Here is a 23,266-nt window from a genome sequence, read left to right as displayed (position 1 = left end):
AGATTTTAGGGAAATTATACTGCACAAATAGAGTATTATGAGTGACAAAAATACTGATATTTATTTATTTATTTAAAATAACCGTCCGCTGGTGGCTGCTGGTAGTTATACTGATTTCAGGGAATCTGTTGATATAGCACTTTTGCAAAATCAGGACAGCTGAATCTGGGCAGGGCTCAATATCGATGTAAATCAGTGATTATAGTAGAAGTAAATTCATATTCAACTAAAGTACAAATAAATAATGATAATCTGAGTCATCTCCGTCCTTCAAACTTCCAGAAAAATTATAATCTGTGTGTAATATGAAATTATAAAAAAAATAAGGTAACTGTAATACTCTACTATTCTGTGTCATGATAATCCTAAAAGCTTACTATTTCAACGTTGCTATCCCAAACGCAGCAACATACCACCTTCTTCCTGTAATAACATTAACCCCAAGGTAAAGAAATGTAAATTAACAATACAACCAAAAGTATAAGGACATTTCTTGTGAGACTTCCTAACGTTAATAAAATTACATTTTCAAGAAATGTCATTACCAGATTTTGTTGATGGCATTTCTGGAATAGCAAACGTTGTGGATCTTGAAGAAATAGGCAGTGTTTCATCAGAAGCTGAAAAGAGAATCTGAGTTTTAAAAGTTGCAGTGGCATCAAAGCCGCTAAAATACCACAGTACTTAGCTGGCAGAAGCTGTTCTGTAAAAGGAAACGATACAAATAGAAATCAAGACAGTAAATGGCCTGAAAGTCAGCTATAGGATGACTGACAGAAGAACAACCAAGCTGATGTCTCCTATGGTATGGATACAACATGAGTTTGATCAGAGTGGTATTCTCATATCTATTACATTTCCAAGACACAGAATTTGTATCCTTTCAAAGAGCTTAGGTAAAGAAAATTTCAAATAAGAACTAAACCTACATAAAACTGCTTACAGTAACATACGAGTATGTTCCTCAGTTATTCAGTCAGAGCAGAATGCTTTCTACTTGCCAATAAAAAGAAATAGTTGACATGAAAATATTGCACAAGAAAGAAACCCAAGAGACACATTTTGTTTAAAAATAATGACTTCTGGTCTTAACTACAGTCTAGGGCAGTGATTAGAAAGTGGAAACTATAATGCAAGTAAGTGCTATTTAGCTATTGCTATACATCTGGTTATCAGGTAAGAAAGAGATGTTGATCAAAGCCAGTGTCTGGGAAGCTAACAAAACAGAAAAAGTTTTGAGATCCTCAGGCAGCCAGTCTTCACACAGGTGGTATCAAAACACTTTCCTAAACATAGCCAACAAATCAATATTTTGCCCAGGGATCAGATTTTCCCCACAACTGCGACAAAGTTACTTTGATATAAACAGGATTATTGAGAAAGACCACCCTTCAGTGGAAAATGGCTTAAAAACACCTTTATGTTTTTATTACAGTATTTTAATGAAAACACAAATGCAAAAAAATCAGATTCTATCAGATCACTAAGACCACCATTTCCATTAGAAAAGTTATGCAGCCAACATGAACAAACATGGTCTATTTCTGTGGGCAGTGATGTGAAAACCTGAAGAGTAAGGTGCTCCTGATGTAAAGAACACTCATGACTGATTAAAGTCAAAGGACACGTAATAAGAAATCTAAGGAGCCTGAGTCTTTACATCAAGAGAGAATGCTGTGGTAGTCCTGAGAGAACATGCTGCAGAGAGCAGTAAAGTCACACTTGACTAGCTGCTAAGGGCTTTCCATCTAATGATGATAGTTTGATTTGACTGAAATGACCTTGGATAAAATAGAGTTCTCAACTTTAAAAGGAAACAAAAACACCGCATTCACGCAGAGGCAGAATAACTGTCAGTACCACCCATGGGGCATTAACACAGCTGCATCATGTTTGTGTAGTGTGAATTCTGTAATAGATAAAAGCTAAGACTTTTCTAAATTGATCTGTAATGAGAAACTGAAAGAATACTGACCAAAGTTTAACAAATAACACTAGGGAAAACATGAATAGTGTATGTATGTTGTAATAAGCTAATCCCCGAATGACAAAAAATTTTAATGATCATTTACCCAATTCCACTGTTGTGAGATATAACAGGTTTGAAAGGTGCTTGAACAGCTACTGTGATAGAGAAGCATGTCATTTTTGTGTGTTAGGGTTTTAGAATGCATTGCCTCTCACAAATACATTGCTAACAAATTAATTTTTTCTGTAGCTATGTTTACTAAGTTGCACTTAACCAATACAGCAACAAATACAAGCAGCTCTCCATTTAAGAAATTTTAGAATTATTAAAATGAAAAATCATCAGCACTGAGCTGGAATGTGTAACTTGAAAGGACCAAAAAAAAAAAAAAACAAAAAAAACCCAGCTGTTTTACACTGAAGACTTCAAGGTCTGATACACCACTGCTTTGTACCTTGGGCAGCTACTCATTCCTGCACACAGTGGATAACGAACCAAACTGATTTCAGAGCAATTCAGCCACCTGTTCAGCTACCTACTATGCTACACCAACAAAGTAAGAGTACAAAAGTGCAAATGAGTGGAAAATGCAGGCCTGAATGAATTTTACATTCTTTGAGATTTATATTCTTCTTTAAACATCCTGACCAGAGAAACACAGCCTTACTATTCTTGAAGTATTTTACAGTTCATACCACCCAGCACTTTTGAACCTGTGCACTTAAAATTAAGGACCAAATCCTTCCTGAGACTCTTCATACAGTGTTTGTACATTCAGTAGATGTGAAGCATCCACAGTCCTATGTTTCCATGTAATCTGTGTGCCACTCTATAAATAAAGATATTTCAATCAGGTTGTAAGACATGAATCTTTGACACACAAGCATTGTACAGCACTTATGTTAAGTGCATTCCAAAAGACTAACGCTTATTGCCCTTACAATACTGAGTACCACTTGTAAACATATCAAGAGGATATGAAGAAGTAGCTTCAACTAATTTTTCACTTGGAAGCCAGCTTTATATATGCTTGTTTTGTTGTCTCAGCATAGTATACTGCAGAATCAAGACAACTGATTTTAACATTGGCCCCAGAAAGAGAATGATGTTTGATATAATGATGTAATAAAATATCACTTGCTTAAATTGGCCTAGCATGAACAGAAACACAGATGAGAACCTAACAGCAACGCTCTACCTTTTTTTTTTTATGACCACATTCTGGTAAAAAAAATCTCATGCTCAAATGCAAATGCACATATTCGGCCTAAATACCTATGTTCTCCATAAATACACAGGCAGAAACAATAAATTATTAGCAGAAATAACTGTAAAAATAATTTTTAATAAAAGAATACTATATTGCAGCAGTCTCTTGAGTATTAGAGACTACTTTAAAAACTTATAACAGGAAACAACTGTTCAACCAACAAATCTCTTTAAAAAGTGCCTACTACCTAAAGGACAAAACCTTTCATCCCCATAGGATAATTGTTATACTGACAACCCAAAATTCATCAAAGCTTGACCATTTCCTCTCACCTGCTAAACTCTGCCCCACTCTCCCCTCCACAACCCTTCAGTAATACGATACCACCCTGAAATAGCCCAGCCATATCAGGATGACTTACTTGAGGCTAGAACTGGTGGACACTGGCAATTATTACAAATAACATGAAGCCTTAATGAACAAATGAAAGATCACTGAAGGCAACATTAAAAAAACAGGACAAATAACAAACATTGGAATAGTACTACTAAAATATCAAGAAATATCAAGCATTGGAAATAAAACAAATGCCATTTACCAGTCTCTTGCTCTGACATTTTTGCAGATGTAGATGTTTGGGGAGTGGAAGTAATATCAAGAAAGTCATGTGAGGCTGGAAAAAAAATTGTGGTTTATTACTTAAAAGATACATGAACCATCACACCACGGCATCATCTGCAACCATGGACTCGATGGTTTAGTGTCCAAATACTAAGGAACTGGAGAAGCATAAAAATATATTCTTCAAAACAAGTGAAATTTAAAAAAGAAAGAGGTTAATATGCAAACATGTGTAAAAACACATAAATATGATGCAAAAAATGAAATGGAATGTCACAAGTAGAATGGAAAAAAAATCCCATGAAGTTAGTAGGAATGTAAGACTGAAAAAGCTCAAGAACACTGGGCAAAGGGAGGTAGAGAGAAAGCAAAATTATGAGATGATGATACTGAAACAAATCCAATTAAACAAACTGGTAAAAATGAAAGAACGTAAAAAGTGATCCAGACAACATCACTAGACAGGGAAAGAGAAAGAAATATTCTTAGCCCAGACAAATTTATATGTTTTGTTATAATTAAAATCATCCAATTTCTCCACTGTGAAAACAAGAAAAGTCCTTTAAGTAATGCAAGAACTGTAACTTCTCTGGAAAAGACCCTGAAGTATGTGACATATCTCAGCTGATGTGAAAGCAGGACTACTACAGGCAAAAGTGCCACAATAACACTGCAAGACATTTACTATGGTTCATTACACATTTAATATGCACTTGACTTCAGGTTTGCAGGCTGCTCACATAACACATTTGTTACCTCATGGGCCAAAACATACTGCCAGGCCCCAGGACTGGTATTGTACACCTGTCAATGTGAAAGAAGCTATCACCATGAGCATCTCCAGCCCAGTGCCATATCCAATGGCTTGAGTAAAGAGGGCTTTTCACATAGCGCGGTTTCACCTTTACACTTATGCTTCATCCCAACATAGGCTCAAGAGAAATAACAGTTTGGCTAAAAGCACAATAACACCTCCTGGGACAATTTCCACCTTGCATTGTTGCCAGATCTGCAAGAAATATCGTTACCAAATTAGGTCAGCAGCACGGCCTGGCGCTAAAGGCTACCAGTGTTTTGAAACTTGAAGAAACATGCCGTGATTCACCAGAAGCCAAAAAGAGGCGTCGTTCTTAAAACCCTAATGTGACCTCAAAAGCAGTAGTAGAGCAGAGCGTTCCCAATCCCAGGTAATGGCAACTGTAGGGGTTGGCGTTCGGAAGATCTCGCGATGTGACGGAAAGTTAGAGGGTTAGTCGCAGCCTTGTGATGTACCTGTAACCCCACCTCCCCTTGTTAGTATAAAAGGAATTAACTGCGCAATAAAAGGCGGAAGTTGGCGCTCACACTGTGTGTATTATCTGTCTCTTTCCCTGGTCCGGGCCGACCAGTGATCTAAGCGTGGCACCTTGATATGTAGCGAACGCTACAGGCAACGTAAAGGTGTGGGCAGATGACAACCGGCTACCTTGAAAGTCAGCTGTGAAGCAACCAATAGCTGCAACCTTGGACCAGGAAACCCTGGTGGGCAGCTGAACCGCAGTGCTGTCCTCTTGCGCCAGCCCAGACGGAATTTCCCTCTTAAGAACGCTGTCGCATTTGAGTGTGCCAGAGAAAGAAAGACCCGCTACCAAAACACAGGGAAGCAGGGGAATGGCAGCTGAAGGCAAGGTGCAATAATACGTTCTCTACACAAGCTGTCACTCGGTCCCTGCAGAAAATGCTCGTCAGCAATGGAAAAAGCGCGGGATCAAACAACAGAATCGCAGAACAAGCGCGGTGAGTGCTTCAGCAAGCCAAGCTGCACCAACAAGTCTTCATACTCTCCATGGAAGACGACAAGGATGCCAGGGGGTTTGTGGTGGGAGGTATGATGGGGAGGGAGACAGCGAGGAGAAAATGAAAAAAGAAGATGTTTTGCTAGTTACCCATCACGGTTTGCTCGGTTGCCAGGGAGGAAGAAGTGGTGGATTTCAGCCTTGGTCTTCGAGTAGCTAAGATCAAACACAAAAACCACCTTCAGGTCCTCAGGCAGGCTGCTGTCACATGGGCGGTATCAAGACAGAGCTATGGACAAGGAGACATGGCCCTGCTCGAGGCAGGCTTCCACGTCACAGCATCACTCCCCACAGTAGCATGATGCTATCTTTCAACTGGCATAGGTAGCCCAAGGTAACAGAGGAAACCTAGAAGTGGAACCCCAAAAAAGGCAGCAGAAAGCTTACAAATGGAGCAATTTCTAACAAGGAGCTATAAGGGACCAACCGCATCACGGACCCACTTTTCAGGACACCAAAACACTTGAACAGGCTCATCGCTGCAGGGAAAAGCATTGCCAAAGTAATCAAAGTAGGAAGGGAATCACTGGCTATTTACCCATCACAGTCCTTGTGGTCTCCGGTGAAGCAGACAAGGTGGACTCCAGGTCCGGTCTCTGGGCTGCTACGGTCAGACATGGAAATGATCTTGAGATATCCACACAGTCTTGCCATGGCAGTACGAGCAGCACTGGTTCACAGCACCCCAAATGTCCGTATTTAGGGCAACACATGCCTTCTCCTGGCAATATCTTGTGACTCAGTGACCAAATCAGCAGTCAACCACCTTGCCGTGGTTGAAACTAACAGAATACTCTTAGAAACTCAGTAGCTAAATGGCTCTCCATCAGTAGAAAAATGGCTATATGACTACTTCACCAAAGCACTCCTTACATTTCCTAGAAAGATGCCCAAGGAACAGTTGTTGCAGACCTAGCATGGGAGCAAAGACACCCATCTTTGGATTCAGAATTCAAGATCTGATCTCACTTTTACCTAGAATCAACCAAATCCTTATTTCTCTGGGTCAGAAATCTCAGGCCCTGGCACTAATAAAGTCCAATGACTCTGTAGAGAAATGCCTGCAAAAAAGTGACCAAGGGCAGTTTTTCTGCAGAATTCTACCTCATCTTTCAACCACTTACACTTGTACAGTCCATCATCCAATTATACACTGAAGAATAAGTAATTTCACTAAAATGACTTCCTCATACTTTCTTACCCTAATTTTGCACAGAGAAAATGAACAACCTAATACGTGAACCAGTGTAAAATCTAGCCTATGTGTACTCATTTGCACTGTGCATCTCTGCTACACTGTGGGCTTGGCTCCAGACGTAAGGGAAGGAAGTCTGCTGGTGACAGTTTTCAAACAGGCACAAAGATGAAGAAGTTGGTGATAATAAGGATATGGTGCCTAGTGATTTCTCTGAGATTTTTTGATATTCCCAACCCTTGGAAATTGAAACCCTTCTGTTCAGGTCCCTTCTATGTGAACCTTTTCTAGTAACATTCAACGACTCATTCACTAGCATTTTCCATGGTTAAAAACTCATGGGGTATTCTTAAGAACAGCAGCTAAAGCTTTTTCCATCTATGGAGAAGCTTTTGCATCCAAGGCACAAAAGGACCAAATCTGCCATGTTAGCACTTATTTAACCATTCCAAGTAACAGCCCTCCACATATATACAATCCTTCACAAAAAAAGTGAACGACAGCCCCACAGGACAATCTAGCTCATCATTACGAACATAAGAAAAAGTAATCATATAATTCGAACATTTCATTTCAAATTTCTCAAATGCTGCAGCAGATACAACTGGTCTCTCTCTCTCTCTCTCTCTCCAGTTACACTTTTATACAGAGCAAGTCAGAATAAACATTCAGTGTAGCAAAGCGTTGCTGTATCTTTTGAGAGTGCCTAGATGTCAGAAGAACTACAATGAAGAGATATCATTACCAGCTGAGATTGTTGGCATTTCTGGCATGCCAGATGTTGTGGATCTTGAAGAAAGAGGCTTCCTTTCACCTAAATCCAAAAAGATAGTCTTGTGTTAAAAGGCTTAATTGTCTCAGAGCTACTACAGGTAGCACAGGACTCGGCAGACAAATGGTGCATTGTTAAAATGGAAGCACAGGGAAATTTGCTTGCAAATCAGCTAGGCATTACTGTGTCTCATGAACTGTTAGGCTGGTGTGGAAGTCAATGTGCAAACCATGTGACCTAATTATTCATACTAATGAGAATTCTTGTAACTACTTAAGAATCTTAGTACATTAAGAATTGCAGGTAGTAAGAAAACACCTTTTGATCCAGAAAACAGTCAGTGGGCCAGCCAATATAAAGCTAGTCAAAACAAGCTTTTCTCAGAAACATTACACAGAAATATATCTTAAGCACTTAATTCCCTCTCACAGTTAAGTTCTCTCAGCGCAGGAAAAAAAATCCCCAAACTGAGAAAGGCAGGTCCACAGCTGGGAGCCTCAATAATGAGAAAACCAAACCCAACCAACTAAAGGGAAGCCACCTCTATGCCCCAACCCTCCATCTACAAAGATGAATGATGAGTGCAGATGAGAATCTCGTTAATGGCAGCAGTAAGTGGTAAGAATTACTGGGATGGTGACAAATAAAGCAACACAAAGCTTCCAAAAATAGCAGCAAGGATAAAAATGAAAAGAAAATCTATACAACTAAGTAAAGCCATCTTAACAATTTTACCCAGTGCTGTTTCTAACAACTGAGGTTCTGTAGTAATTATGGGCATGGATATTTCCAACTCCGTAGTACCTCTAGCTGCAGGAAAAAAAGAAGTAAATACACCTGAGAAATAACTTCATGTAAATAAATTAAGAAGGAAGATTTGGGGGAGTGAAGTTTTACCTTCCATTGCTCTGCAGAGTATTATTTTTTATTATGTACTTATTTATTTATTTACAAAATTGACCTTCTTTTTTCTAGGTATTTTAAATACCCTAACTACTTAGCTGAAGATGTTATTCTAGTTTTCCCACGTGTACAAATGCTCACAAAGAGTTTGAAAAACAATGAATATATATAGTTTTACATGTACTTGGCTTAAATAGCACCTGAAAAAACAGCCCTGCAACTTATACCACATCTTTCCATTAAGTTAAGAATTCTTCAGAAAATTTAGGAAAAATTGTGATTTCAGAAGATTAAAGTCTCTCGGTACCACTTTACTCATTAAGTCACTTAGCTCTATGCAGTTTCTCAATTTCGGATGATTTTTTTCAGTCAGATTTGTTCCCAGATATCCCATATAACAGGATGAACTAACTTGATTTAAAATCATTGCCTGGGAGTCGGATGCTTTACGGAACAGTGCAGCAAAACTGAACTCTTGAAAACTGTATTGGGATGGCAAGAACCAGGAGGTTATATGGCAAAGAACTTAATGAACTACAGCCGCATTGCTCAGAGTAAAGTTTTGGGCAATGAACTGTCTTCCTTTCCCCTCCACCTTCTCCTACTCCTTCCCCACTGCCCTCACCTCTTAGGCACATACTTGTTCATGTTCAAGCAATGCTTAAAAAACTTAAGCATCCTCACATACCAAAGGCCACAGGAAAAACAACAAGCTGTCTCCAAAGCAGTAACCCAAAGTATAGCTTAGTTAGATAGGTGTGGCCTGAGATGTGCTTACTTTCTTATTTTAAGACAATACATAGGAAAAATCACGGCAAAATGTATATGGACAGTGAAAAACAGAAAGAAAGAAAACAATCTTATCACTAAAAAGTATCATATCTTACTTGACTGTAACAGCCCTAAGCCTTGCAAAATTTAAATCTTTTCCTGACAGCCATTTGATCGATACTGCATTATTCAGGCTCTGTAAGCTAGCTGCAGTCTTGCTTTAAATCTGTGCTGTGCCTGATCCCAGGAATGAGAACGCTGTTACAGGATTTGAAAAACTAACACACAGGGCAACACTCAATGCAAGCAGTATGGAATAACTGTCGGAAATCATCAACACGGAAGCAGTAATAAACTTTTCGGCACCAAACAAACAAAAGGGTATGCTTCTGAAATAATATTACTATAATTTACCAGTGTCTGGTATTTCTGAAGCTGTAAAAGTTTGGGGAGCAGAAGTAACATGAAGGAAGTCATGCGAAGCTGGAAAATAAAAACAAAAATCATGCTGTGTTGTTTTGAAGTGACAAGAACCATCATGCAACAGCATCATACTCTTTTATGAGCTGAAGAAACTTCTAGGTACTATTTAACACTTTATGTTCCACAGAAAGGTAGACTCTGAAATGTACAATAACCAATTAAGTATGATTTGAAAACCATTTCCAAAACCATGTATTAACGCACAGATACATAATACAACTAATGACCAACTTGTTAGCAGAATTGCACAAAAAGAAGTTGTACTATAGATTTAAGAAGGAGAAATACAAGACGGCTCAAAAAAGGAGAACAAATTATGAATAAAAGTTAGCAAACTGGGACTGCATGGAATTTTTCTCTAGAATTCCAAGGATCAAGGAGGATATCCTGGTGCTGAAACTGGAGAAGGAAAAAGGATGACAAAGCAGGAAATGCACCAAATGAAACATACAAACTGTCTTTTGTCAGATGTGAATGACTGACAGTTGCAATCAATCTCCCCTTTAGTAATGGATTTCCTTCAAAATTAATTTCTTCCAAAAACATATGCATCAGGCATTACACTATTGTCATGCTAATGAAGTGGAATCTTACCAACTGTCTCTCATCTTACTATACTTTTTTTCTTCTTTTGCAAAACTGTCAGTGGCCCCAAGTAAGTAACTAGCTTTTACAAACTCATCTATAAAATAAGAGCAACACATCACAGAAATTTTCTAAGGACCAACTAGCCGGTGTCTGAATCTTCAATGACATGTTTTTATAGTGCTGGTTTTGAAATCTGGGCACTTAGAATTATGCCTGTGTTTATACAGAAAGGCTAAATGAAGAGCTACATTATCATAATATGTTGGAATTTCTGTTGGAATTTCTGCTGGAATGTCTGTTTCCATTATTTCTTAGGACTCTGAGTACTTCAGCAAATCAGGATATTCCAGAAATGAAACTCAGGCATGGACAGGCCTATTTAAATTTAGTATTAACTGTAAGTACAATTTAATTTTAAAGCTAGGAATTACATGCTGTAGCCAAATACGGAAAAACCTCCAAACTACTGGTTCAGTATTTCATATAAAATGTCATAAAGAAACCTGCTATTTGATACAGCACTTTCATACCTACAGTTATTCTTCATTTATGTCAAACTGAACAAACTATTTAATGAGAGGCACTATGTCTCCTTTGAAAATTCCTAACTGTCAAGAGGATTAATCTTATGAGAAATCATTACCAGATCTGGTTGGTTGCACTTCTGTGGTACCAGATGTTTTGGATCCTGAAGAAACAGGCTGTGTTTCCTCAAAAGCTGAAAAAAGAATCTGAGCTTAAAATACTGAGAGACCTGTGACTTAATGGATTAGCATCAAATAGCTTAGTGAAGGCTGTGCAATTCCAGATGATGCTAATGCAAAGCTAAGCAAGATGGCAGATGGCCTGAAAGCAAGACGTAGGACAACTGTGCCACGACAAAAGGAATTGATAGTTTGCAATGCAGTCTTCTGGCCTCGAAATTTGAGGTCGACATGCCCAAAAGAATTCTTATCAGCAAGTAATATTAACTTATTAAATTTTCTGGGATAAGAGCTGCAGCTATACAAAAAGAAATGAGGTAATGATGAGATATGACAACACTGTCTTTAAGCAGTTTTTAAGCCAGTAACAAATATGTTTTTCAGCTGGTTACACAGACAGAAGAATGGTGAACAAGCTGCTCTCTGTGAGTGTTGGTAGCCAAGATTCTAAAGCAGATTTTAAAATTATCATTTGCAGATCTACATGATGCTAAGATAATCGAAAAAAAATCATGGAACTAATCTGCTGATTACCCATCTCCATCTCTCTGGTTTCAGCAGAAGGTAGAGATACAGATTTCACGGCTGGACTCTGAGTAGCTAAAACCAAACATGAAAAAAATTTTATGATACCAAGACAGACACTCTCCTTGCAAGTCGTACAAAATCCAATTTGAACTGTAACTAGCAAGTTTTTGTTTTGTTTGAAGGTCTCTTCTTTCTATTAATTTTTACCTGACTCAGACTTTGGCATACATTATCTAATCAGGCTGAATCCATGTTACTTAAGAGGTTTTTCTTCACAGCAAAGCAGCTACAATCCAAACACAATACATTTGATCTTCACAGCACCTACAGGTCTGTATAAACTGGGTACTACTAGGTTATGTATAACTATTTTAAAAGTAGGTGTAATGGGAAAAGATAAAAAAAAGAGTAGTACAATGAAGTCAGTGAAATAATCATGAAAGTAAACAGCATCTTTTACCTGTTATGCTGTAATGAAGACTATTACAAAGACCTTATGGTTATTTCACTTTGAAGTATGGATAACCTGAAGTGTGCTTTAATAAAAACAGGGAATCAAGGCAGAATTGGGCAGTCTTACCTAAAAGCCATTGTGAACAAGTTTCCACCATGTGTAGGTTTTGCACTACTGTCCTGCTTCTAAGAAACAGATCCTATTCAACTGTGTGTACAGGCCAGTAAGTACCATTCTTTCCAGTAAACTTATCCGCACCAGTCACTTATGCCCGTTTAGGCTAATATATTTGAAAGAGAAAACTTCCATCTGTATTTTTAATTGGTCTTTATCAAGATGAGGTTTTCTGAAAAGCAGTTATATCAGAATTTTAAAAATAAACTTCTCTGAATGCTTGAGACTGAGAAAAACATTCAAACAACTAGGTGTAGTGTTCATTTCTAATGCAGGCAATATGAATATAAGCCAAAAAGTGAACAGACTTTCATATATTGGATCTGCTTTCCCCATTTACTTTCAATCCAGCTTATCGCATTAACAAATATGATCCCAGTTTACTATCCTGATATAGCTGGACTCAGCAGTTGGACCAGATGATTGTTGTAGGTCCCTTCCAACTGGAACTTTCTATTCTATTCTATATTTGTAGAGAAGAAAATAATACCAACAAAAGCTGTATGATTCGCAGCTTTTGGCAAAAGCTTCCATTGATCCATTTACATCCAGTAAGAACTATGACAGATCTCCCAAAGGCATCAGAACATTGAAAGCATGTTAACAAAGCTATCTTTTCAGAAAGGTTTGAATTCAAAATATACCGACCACACAGAAAGCTTATAAAACAAAGGAGATGTCTCCCTCTGGTACAATCACGATAGAAAAATAAAGAAAAAAAGTATTCAGGGGAACTAGGGCAGAATACAGGTCACACACACTTAAACTTCAGAAATAAAATTTTGCTTTCTTTGCTGATTTTATGACAGCAGGTGATCAAAGCATGCAGAGGCACAGTGCAGCGAAATCTCCTCTGTATGACACGCCCCCCCCCCCCCCGCCTCGCTCTCACAGAGTAACTTGACTTCAGCATTGACTTCATGGGGAGCACAGATGCTCCAGCTGACCCAGCGGCTGGGCCCAGCCTCACATAATTAAATCCCACTTTTGCTAAGTGGAACTATTTGGCAGGAATGGAAGACATGAAACAAAACCAGAATAAATACTTGAATGAAACATGTATTTTGCCTCAACTGTTATTATTATTTTACCTTTTCCACCGAGAAAAACATAGGATTAGGTTATTATTCCCCAGCAGAAAGCAAAAATACTTCCCATCCCTAATAATTTTCAGGTTTTCAGCTATATTTATAGCAAATAATTTCTTAAATCATCGAATGTGTCTCTCCAATGCTGCCTCTAACTGGATTTAACCAATTTTCTTTCACTACAGTGAAAACAAATACGTATCCCCATCCCCTCAAACATATCTGGAAAAGAGTTGTCAAAAATTGTAGCAAATTAAGAACAAATTGTGAAGATCATTTTCATGTTCTTGAGAATTTGTTTCAAATACACATTTCAAGAAGTAAGAGCTACTCCTGGAAATTACTGTAAAATTTGGCAGACTGCATTAAGTATGCTGTCTAAATAAACCAGCACCATTACTTGATAACTTCTTGACTAATGTTAATGAAATATAAATCCATACTGATTCAAGGTCACTCCAGTTAACTAGTGTAACAGCTGTTTATATAGATAGCAGCAACAAACAGCTGTTTTGGCAGAATGAGATATTTATGACTAGCACAATGACACAGTGTAGAGAAATACAAGCCTGTTATGAAAGCAGAGATCTTGAGAAGGAGAGACACAGGATATGGCATAGAGAAGTACAGGCATGGAATGATAAAGAGATAGGGACCGGGCTTGGCACTGGAAACCCCGTGCCATAAACAGCTCAGCGATGGTCAGTTATAAAAACTGCACACCTGGAGCTGGACAAAATTTAGGGGTAACAAGAAGAACACAAAAATAGTATCTAACATACACAAATGGCACGGTGTGTGGTAAATTCAGATGTAAGGTGTCTCTCAGCAGAAGTGTCCTGGTTTCAGCTGGGATAGAATTAACTGTCTTCCTAGTAGCTGGTGCAGTGCTATGTTTTGAGTTCAGTATGTGAAGAATGTTGATAACACTGATGTTTTCAGTTGTTGCTCAGTAGTGTTTAGACTATAGTCAAGGATTTTTCAGCTTCTCATGCCCAGCCAGGGCACCTGACCCAAACTGGCCAACAGTGTATTCCATACCATGTGACGTCCCATCTAGTTTAGGAACTGGGAAGCAGGGGCAGGGAATCGCCGCTCGGGGACTGGCGGGGTGTTGGTCGGTGGGTGGTGAGCAATTGCCCTGCGCATCATTTGTACATTTCAATCCTTTTATTACTACTGTTGTCATTTTATTAGTGTTATCATCATTATTAGTTTCTTCTTTTCTGTTCTATTAAACCGTTCTTATCTCAACCCACGAGTTTTACTTCTTTTCCCGATTTTCTCCCCCATCCCACTGGATGGGGGGCGGGGGGGGGAGTGAGTGAGCGGCTGCATGGTGCTTAGTTGCTGCCCGGGGTTAAACCACAACAAGAAGAAAGAAAGAAGAGAGGAGGAAGAAATCATCAACATGAACATCATATTCCTCCCAGCACAGGACTCCAGATGCTCATAACTTGCTGAAACGTCCCCACTCATCACCAACACAAGCATGAAATCACCAAGCTTAGGACTCAGAGGTATAGTGGAAGGGTGAGCAAAACACCAGGAAAAAGGGTAGAAATGAAGAAGTTTGTGTGTTACTATTTTAATTATGTTACTGCTATTATTGACGCTTTTTCTGTACGTAAGTACTCTACCTGCATTAATATTCTTTGTTTTACTGTAAGAGTTAAATCTAGAAATGATGATTCTTGAATTAGATAGACCATTAAGAACTCCATTACACTAGCAATAAATTCTTGGCTTTATATACATATACATGTACATGCATATGCATATATGTAAATACATATGTCTATACATACATGTAAATGTGTGTATACATACGTAAAATATAAATTTTAAAAAAGAAGAAAAGGTGTGTTTCCTCTTTGCCCATAAGAAGATTTTGACCATAATATTTTGACCCTAAGACAGGTAAAACTATTTTAAAAATGTGAGCATATTTTCTCAAATATCAGGGCTTTCCAAAGTGTCCTGAAGTTCATCACCAAACAACTAATGAATCCAGAAATAAGCAAACACTTATGAATATTTAAACCAAAACAACATCTACAAATTATGGTATTACTTTAATCAAATATATTTGGCAAACTACAAGAAAACCCACAGAACTGATGTTGACTGGAACAGTACTCCAACTGTGAAATACCGTCAGTCTCAGAAGCTTATGGAGTACTTCCAAGAAAACTACAAAACTAAGAGTACAGATTTTAGCTAAGTATAAATTGCCATCATCATTCTATAGATAAATGTTAGCCCATATATCCTCACAAGTTTTTGTTTGTTTGTTTGTTTTAAAATGAAGCATTAATCTGGAGCATCCTGTCATGACAATAAAGCAAAACCAGACTTAGAATGAAAGAAGAAACCTGCAAATTTTGTGAAGAAAAAGCTAATGGCTACCATATTTTACATACAGAATAGTATTATTGCAGCCGAAGTATTAAAACCTACCAGCCAAAAGAAACAACAAAAGATTTAGATAACTTTCCAATGAAGTTTACTCAAATTTACAAAGAAAGTAATTACCAAGTTCTGTCAATGGACTTTTTGGAGCATCAGAGATTCTGGATCCAGAAGGAAGTGGCTGTATTTCATTAGAAGCTATGATAAAAAAAATAATCAAGGCTTTACTTGATTAAGAATATTACAAGACACAGTACGGATCTGTATTTTGGCTTATAAACCACTTACTCCTGAAACCAATGATATTTAATAAAAAAGAAGACGAGTTCCAACCTAGGAAAAAACCACATAACTTTGTCACTTAAAAAGGTGTGGAATAAAAATGAAATCACCTTTTCCCTAGTCATAATATAAAGATCCATAAGTCACAGGAACTTGATAATGAACATCCATCAGTAACTGTGACCACCTAGTTTGAAATTAAGCAGTAAACCATCCTGATGAAATTTCCTATTTTAATCTTTAAAAGCATGGCAAAAACCAAAAAACGTTGATTATGCTTAAAAAAAAAAACTGATTAAAAGTTAGAATGAAAATTAGATGCTTTAGTTTCAGTAAATTCTGGAAATCTGCTTGCAACTGTAAATGAAAAAAGACAAAAAAGAAAGGATGACATTAACATGAATCAATAGGATTATGTAAAAATATGATTACTGAGAAGCATTAGCAGCCCTCTTCATGAGAAGATCTGTATTTCAGTCCTGCAAATGCTGATATATTTATCATACATCATTCTGTATCTATGCCATCTGTGCTTTAGAAAAATCTAATCAAAGTTTAATAAAAAACAAACAAAAAACAAAACCTCAACTTCAGATTTGTGTTCCTAATTTTGCATGGCTTGGGTATTAAAATACAGGCAACAAAATCAACATTGAAGAATTTAGAATTCTGAATGCAAGAAGTAAGTAGATGCTTCTCCAGAGCACAAAACTAACAGTACTACTACTTAGATCAGAAATCTCTCATTCTGAGACATCTCTATGAAAATCAGTAGAGCTCTTTTTTCCTCCAGGACAAATACAATTATATCATGTCACATGCAATATAAAATTTTCCTTTTGCATCACAATTGATGCTCCCTAAATGAACCTGTAATCAGAAGAAAATCCAGGAGGTAATTATTTCAATTCTATCACTGAGGTTAATTTTACTGATGGAAATTTTATGTGATGTCAATCATGCAGATCACATAGACAGAAAGCATTACTTTGAAAAATCACCCAGTCAAATCTGCTAGCAATAATCATATGTATAACAGCCACAGTTCAACCAGAGCTAGATGTATCCTGCTTTACATTTCATGTGTGAGTGACTGGAAACACAAAGGGAACCAGAAATTTTTAATTGGGACCTCCTTTGGAGTCAATACAAAGGGGATGCAGCAAGTAGTAGAAACATTCTGCTGGAGATGAAAAAAGCATTTAATGTACAAAGAAGGTAAAAAGCAGCAAAATTAGTTACCCAGTATGTTTTGAGTTTGCACCAATTCAGGTTTAGGCGTTGATTTAAATTCCTCAGGTCCATGTTTTTTCTCAGACTGAGCTAGAAGAAAGAAGCTTTATTTAATTTTAAATCCCTCCGAGCTTTTCTTTATCTACTGCCCAAAGCCCGCTGCTTTTCTTATCACCATTTTATGCCACCTAATTAGAGTAATTTCTGCAGCAGCTCGACTCCATCATGATTAATATTTTTTGTTTTCAGATGTGAAGTCTATAAGATGTTTTGGATTTATTTTGTTGCAGCTTTACATAAGCAAAGGAAAATATAAGTAACAAAGAGCGAAGCTAAGATCAGAATCTCACACTGTACTTGTGTTACAGCCTCCCAAATTCATTATGATATACATTATAAACAAGATCCATTACATCACAAAGTGTATTTACAAATATTTTCCCTGCTATTCTGGATTTTTTTTTTAATCCTTCTAATATAAAAATTATCCAGAAAAGAATAAAGATTCACCTATAATACCTCAGCTCTTTCATTTTTCTCGTAATAATAGGCTTTTGACTTTTATTCATTCTTCTAATTCTACATCTTCAGAATAAAGCACAGGCAGTTTATTAAACAGCCATTAAATGTACCTAAACTGAATTGCTGACTTTATTTTAATAAACTAGTGCATAATTATACTCTTCCATCTGTTTCACATAACATTTAATTCCTATGGTATGTAAGTCAAGATCACTTCTTTCCTCTCCATCTTGCTGGACGTCCCATAGTGTTTAATCAATCATACAGTACACAAAACTGGTAATCGCAGATTATAAAATGACAAAGCTTATTGATATGGAACACAGGATGGTAAGGTCTCAGCCTTGAATGTGATAAGAGCATGAATTCCTTCCACAGAGCAAACTGCACAGTATTTACACAGTTGGTATTGAGAGGAGATCGTTAATATTGGTGATCAGCATCAATACAGCATTAAGTTTTAGTATTCATTCAGTTTAATAAAATAACACTTTATTCTTGAGATACAATAGACAAGAGTAACTTTTGTTTTTCCAGCATGCTCTCCATGCTTTTTCCACAATCTACTACGCATCCTTCACGCAAGAACTGATCATGTAGCTTTATAAGCTGCTTATTTAATTGCCAGAAGAGAACAGGATGTTTTCCAGATTCTAAATAGTTACATAGATGCTACTTCACTTACAACTATTATACTATTTTCTGTTTCAGAGTATGGTGCTTTTCAGTGCCACAAAAGTTGGAGTCTCCATAGACGCTGCCTTAATTAGGACCCAGTTCAGCTTCTACTAAGTCAGTTACAGTGCTGTTACTGTCATTAGTGGAAGGAGGATTTCCTTCTACAGAGAAGTTAAAGCAATTTATCTCTATGAGGATTGTGGGAGAAAATTCACCCATAGAGACACAGAAACAACTAACAAACCCATACCTCAGAAGTACTTCAAAAGCTAACATTTCTCATTAGTGAAATGTAATCATGAAAAAAAAAAAAAACCCAAACAAAAAAACACCAAAAGCAAATACAGAAATTTAGAACTCATTATGCTTTGGGGTTTTTTAGAGGTCAGATGGTTTACACTCATACGAAGCCATTTGTCTTCGTCAGTCGCTTGTCATCTAAGTTAGCTAAGCAAGCTGAACAAGAAAAAGCATGCCTAGAATTTGGACAAAAGAAACCAAGCTCTACACTGTTTTGCACAGAACGTTGTAGGGATGACGTGAAACAACAGCAGGCGTTTTTGTAAAAAAAGATACAGGAAGCAGAAAGTTTAGGCTTTGAAAGCTAAATTAGAGAAAAAGAAACATCTCTGACTTCTCCAGGGCACCAGGTAAACTAGGATTAATGTGGTGGTTCAATGGTAGCTGCAACATAAATGGTTAAAATGACCAAGCAAGGTAAGTTACTATGACGGCATGGAATACAGCAAGAATGCATTCAGGCAACATTTCTTAAACTATTTGTCCTCTAACTTCTCTTGACCCTCTCATTAATGTTGCTCTTCCCCCACAACTGGAATTAAGACATTCTGATGGAAGCCATAATCTCACTCCTTCTCATATCCCACCCAAGCACAAGGAAAGCCTTCAGGGGCCAGAAGGAAGACAGGAGGAACAGAACTTGGGAAATGTGGCAACAAAGGAGTTATTCCTACTAAACATTAACCCTAGTTTGGATTCACAGGTGGTACTTTTCTTTCAAGCCAATTCTCTATTTCACAAATCTGCTTTGATAAATTTCTGGTACAATCCCTTACATGAAGAAATAACTTGCTCTTTTTTCTTTAAACTAGTTCTTCCATGTCCTAGACAAATGTGCTGATATTCCTAACTTGGTTAGCTCCAATTTCCCTGTGAAGTTAAAAATAAAAAGGCTCACGCTTGATTCAACTGTGAGAAAAACTGTAGTGGTAGTTTGAGGTACATTAGACAGCATTTTAAAGATTGGGGGAAAAAAAAGCATTATGAACTTGTGCTGTTGTGTTAAGAATAAATTAGTCCTAAGTGGAAAGTATTGTAACAAGCCTGGCAAAAACAAAGCATGAATGACCTTACTAACCAGTCTTTCCATGGAAGTGCATGCCAAGGGAGGGGAGGCCTGAAATTAAAAAAATGATTGGATGCCTGGCTGACAAATACACCAAAAAAAGGCACGCCACATCACAAAACACACCCTTTGACAAAGACCCAGTGGAATACAAGAGTGGCCCAGCTCATGCAGCCCCTCAGATAGTCTGCTTGCTGACATACTTCAAGCTCCTTTCTTCCCTTCTTGCATGACTGATGACACAATGGCTGCTGCAGTACACAGCTCCTTTTAAATCAGCATTCTGTTGCCACTTCTGGCACCAGTCCTTAAACCTTTAACAGCAAATAATTACTATGCCTTAGTCAAAGAATCCAGTATGATTTTCAAATAGGGAGGTCTGAATGAAATATAACAAAGTAGGTCCTATTGCTAAACTCAATTAATTGTGCCTATATATTACCCTGTCTCTCAAATGCAACCCTTGCAAAAGGCTGGTACTCAGATCTTTTGCTTAAGTTACTTGTGAAAGTCTGGCTCAAATGTGTAAATATTCAAGTTATTTTTGCATATGCAATGGCTAGACAGAAATTACACCCAAAGAACTTATTTTTTCTTTTACAGGATTGACATTCATTTCCCTGTTTCCTGCAACTCTCTTTTTTTCTCTTTAACTGAAACCACAATGAATACATTCTTTAATGTAAATAGTGTGACATACTCATACTTTTACATGAGACACTGGTGCTGTGATCAACAAAGAATGACTGAATGGAATGGTCACCACAGAAAAAGAGACATGGAAGCAAAACCACAGAGGAGGCATGAAGTGGAAAATGAAAATTATTCTAAATATTTCAGTAACACACTATCCAACTTCATAAACATGTAATTCTGTGCTATGTCTAGATATGACAATGTTTATGGTCAGAATTACTGCATGCCAAGCACATAAACATAATTACAGAACACAAAGGAAAGGAAATGGAATGAACTGATTTCTCTCCTCCCCAGGTGATACGTCAATTCTGGTGCCATATTTCACACTGTTTATCTGATTAGCCGGTAAATTCCAGGACAAGGAATGATGTATTTTGATTAGATGAATGCAATCCTGAGGACTAGGGATTTTGCAGGAGAGCCAATTACATACATTTATGCATTCAGTTCTCATTTTCACAAAATGGCAAAGTTCTATAAAATATATTTGTAGATTGCTTGTTCTGCAGTTACTTAGACAAGGTAAATCATTTAGTAAAATAACTGCAGAATTTAAGTCCACAAGAGACCTCAAACTGTAAAACAAAAAAGAAATTAAAAAAAAAAATCTTTACAGTTTTTTAACAAGTATACACAAATTTCCAATTAAAACCAAGCTGTTTATTACACATATGCTAAACTTGTAAAGTTCAGAGCCCCCGTTGATAATAAATTCCTGTGGAGGAGCATCTTTGTTTTCCTCTTAATGCTTAGGATGAACAGAAAAGAGCTATCCATATGAAGGTTTTGCAGAAAGGAACCGATGGTTAAAAATAGAATTTGGCAAATACACTTATCTATTGAGTGGCAAATAAAATTCTGCAAACATTTTCAGAGAAAAAAATTGATGGATTGTTTAATCTAAAATATAATTGTCAATCATCACGTGATTTTGCTACAATACTTGATCCTACATCTCTTTTGTTCTCTACATACTCTATGGGAGGGGTTGGTTGGTTTGTCTGAATTAAAGACTGAGTTGGCCTGATGATGTAAAGTATGGTATCTTTGATATACTTAATGAATAAAACAAATGCAGTCATATTTAATAGCAATATCTGTGTGAATCATGTGATGTCAAAGGAATAACATGCTACACCATTTCAGCCAGCCAGGAAATACTTCATAGATGGAATAGAATAATGCGAACAAGATCACATAATATGACTAAACTAAACCAAAGCAAACCTTCACTGTATTGTTTCCTCAAACTATTTTTTCATTTTAAAGTCTTGCCACCATTCAACCTCCTTTCTCCCTTTCACCAAAGAAGCTGGCAGAAGCCAACTATTGTCTCTAATGACAGCAGAATCAAGACTTCAGTCTCAGTTATAGGATAAAAGCCAGAGTACAGAAAATGTAGGTGTATGCCTACTTAAACAATCCCGAAATGTGGGTCGATAAAGTGGGTGGAAAGTCACTCTTCATAATTTGACACTGAACAATTTAGTTCTCTCCAATCTTTTTGCCCTCAGATTGCAAATGTTAAAATACAGGGCTATACTTGTCATACAACTTGATAAAGTAGTCTGCCTATGTTACACTAACTTGTTTCCTAAGCAAATGGAGGCAGTAAATCTTGTGAGTTAAAATTTCACTTCATGTTTTTGAACAGTTTAAGAAATCAGCAGCTGAGTAGCCCTTTTAAATAAGTGATATTTTTTCAGCCACAAGTAGATGATAAAAAACTTCACTCTTCCAAATATACAAGTTAACATACATTTCACAGACATACAACCTTGAATATGAGTCTAGGATCAAATTCTATATTCCTTTCCCTTGTATGTGAACAGCTCCCATTTACTTTAACAGGACCAGTAAGTCCACAGAGAGTGTGGTCAAAATTAATGTGTTCAAAACTGAACTTAAATGGAACATCATGCTGTCATCCTCTACACATCTGAAATACAGCTTGCTACTGTGACTGTTTCATCTTAATCTTGTGCATGCACTTTGGGCAATCATGCCTTTATCTCTACTTTCCTTCATACACTTCCTGAAAGTCAGAAGTTTAAGGTGCATCACAAGAAAACTCGTTTTGCCATTTTTCACAATTTCAAGGTATCTAGCACCCCACAAAAATATGGTTCTAAGTGTTTTTATAAACCTAACAATTGTAGCATCAAAGCTCTCCTCCAAAACTAGATTCAGATTTTTATCCACATCTACCATTCATGGCTACTAACTCAGCTACATTATCCTGCTTTTCCAACTACTGCCTTTAACTGAAGATTAAGCAACTCAAAGATGTATTTAATTTTAGCTTATCTATTTGGCAAAGGTATTCCACAGAGCTTCTAAAAATAGAATTTTCATTACCTGGGAGCGACTGTGGGGAGATTTCTTGAACTTCTGGTGTTTTGGATTCAGCGGGCCATACTCGAGTTTCATTCTTAGCTAAAGGGACAAAGACATTAGGGAGTAACTGCAAAGCTGTATCTGCTGTGTTCTACCACAGATTTATTTCTGCTCCACTTCATTTTGCCAAAGTAAACCAACACGGATAAATGTGGAAAGCTGAATACATTTAGGAATCAATGAACTTTCGCTGCACAATCAGTACAAGTATCTATCTAGCTATGTTAAACACATGCATTTTTGTTATTGTTTTGTTCATTAAAAGATTCCTTAAAAATAAATTTACAGCAAGCAATTTAATGCCTTAAGAATCATTTTGTTCACAGTGCAAAATAGTTTTCAGCGTTTTTCATTTGTCTAGCATTTGAGCAGTAACAGCAAA

The 23,266-nt window shown here is 37.1% G+C and overlaps 1 protein-coding gene across 32 annotated transcripts in view; it reads right to left on the bottom strand.

Annotated features, from left to right (window-relative positions):
- ABI3BP (ABI family member 3 binding protein) overlaps nucleotides 1-23,266 on the bottom strand; it is a 169,335-nt gene that overhangs the window by 82,715 nt on the left and 63,354 nt on the right. For 27 of the 32 annotated variants that reach the window (XM_075034192.1, XM_075034201.1, XM_075034204.1 and 24 more), the window contains exons 10-21: nucleotides 22,846-22,923; nucleotides 17,232-17,312; nucleotides 15,831-15,905; nucleotides 11,586-11,651; nucleotides 10,991-11,065; nucleotides 9,691-9,759; nucleotides 8,338-8,412; nucleotides 7,576-7,644; nucleotides 6,174-6,239; nucleotides 5,726-5,791; nucleotides 3,778-3,852; nucleotides 546-620 (exon numbers count right to left, since the gene is read on the bottom strand). In XM_075034192.1, the coding sequence (XP_074890293.1) occupies nucleotides 546-620; nucleotides 3,778-3,852; nucleotides 5,726-5,791; nucleotides 6,174-6,239; nucleotides 7,576-7,644; nucleotides 8,338-8,412; nucleotides 9,691-9,759; nucleotides 10,991-11,065; nucleotides 11,586-11,651; nucleotides 15,831-15,905; nucleotides 17,232-17,312; nucleotides 22,846-22,923 (870 nt within the window). The remainder of the gene's footprint in view (nucleotides 1-545; nucleotides 621-3,777; nucleotides 3,853-5,725; nucleotides 5,792-6,173; nucleotides 6,240-7,575; nucleotides 7,645-8,337; nucleotides 8,413-9,690; nucleotides 9,760-10,990; nucleotides 11,066-11,585; nucleotides 11,652-15,830; nucleotides 15,906-17,231; nucleotides 17,313-22,845; nucleotides 22,924-23,266) is intronic. The other 5 variants (XM_075034193.1, XM_075034226.1, XM_075034203.1 and 2 more) reach the window with 5 other exon arrangements.

This window comes from Buteo buteo, chromosome 8 (assembly GCF_964188355.1).
Source record: "Buteo buteo chromosome 8, bButBut1.hap1.1, whole genome shotgun sequence".
Classification (NCBI taxonomy): domain Eukaryota; kingdom Metazoa; phylum Chordata; class Aves; order Accipitriformes; family Accipitridae; genus Buteo; species Buteo buteo.
This window is presented reverse-complemented; position numbering and strand designations above follow the sequence as displayed.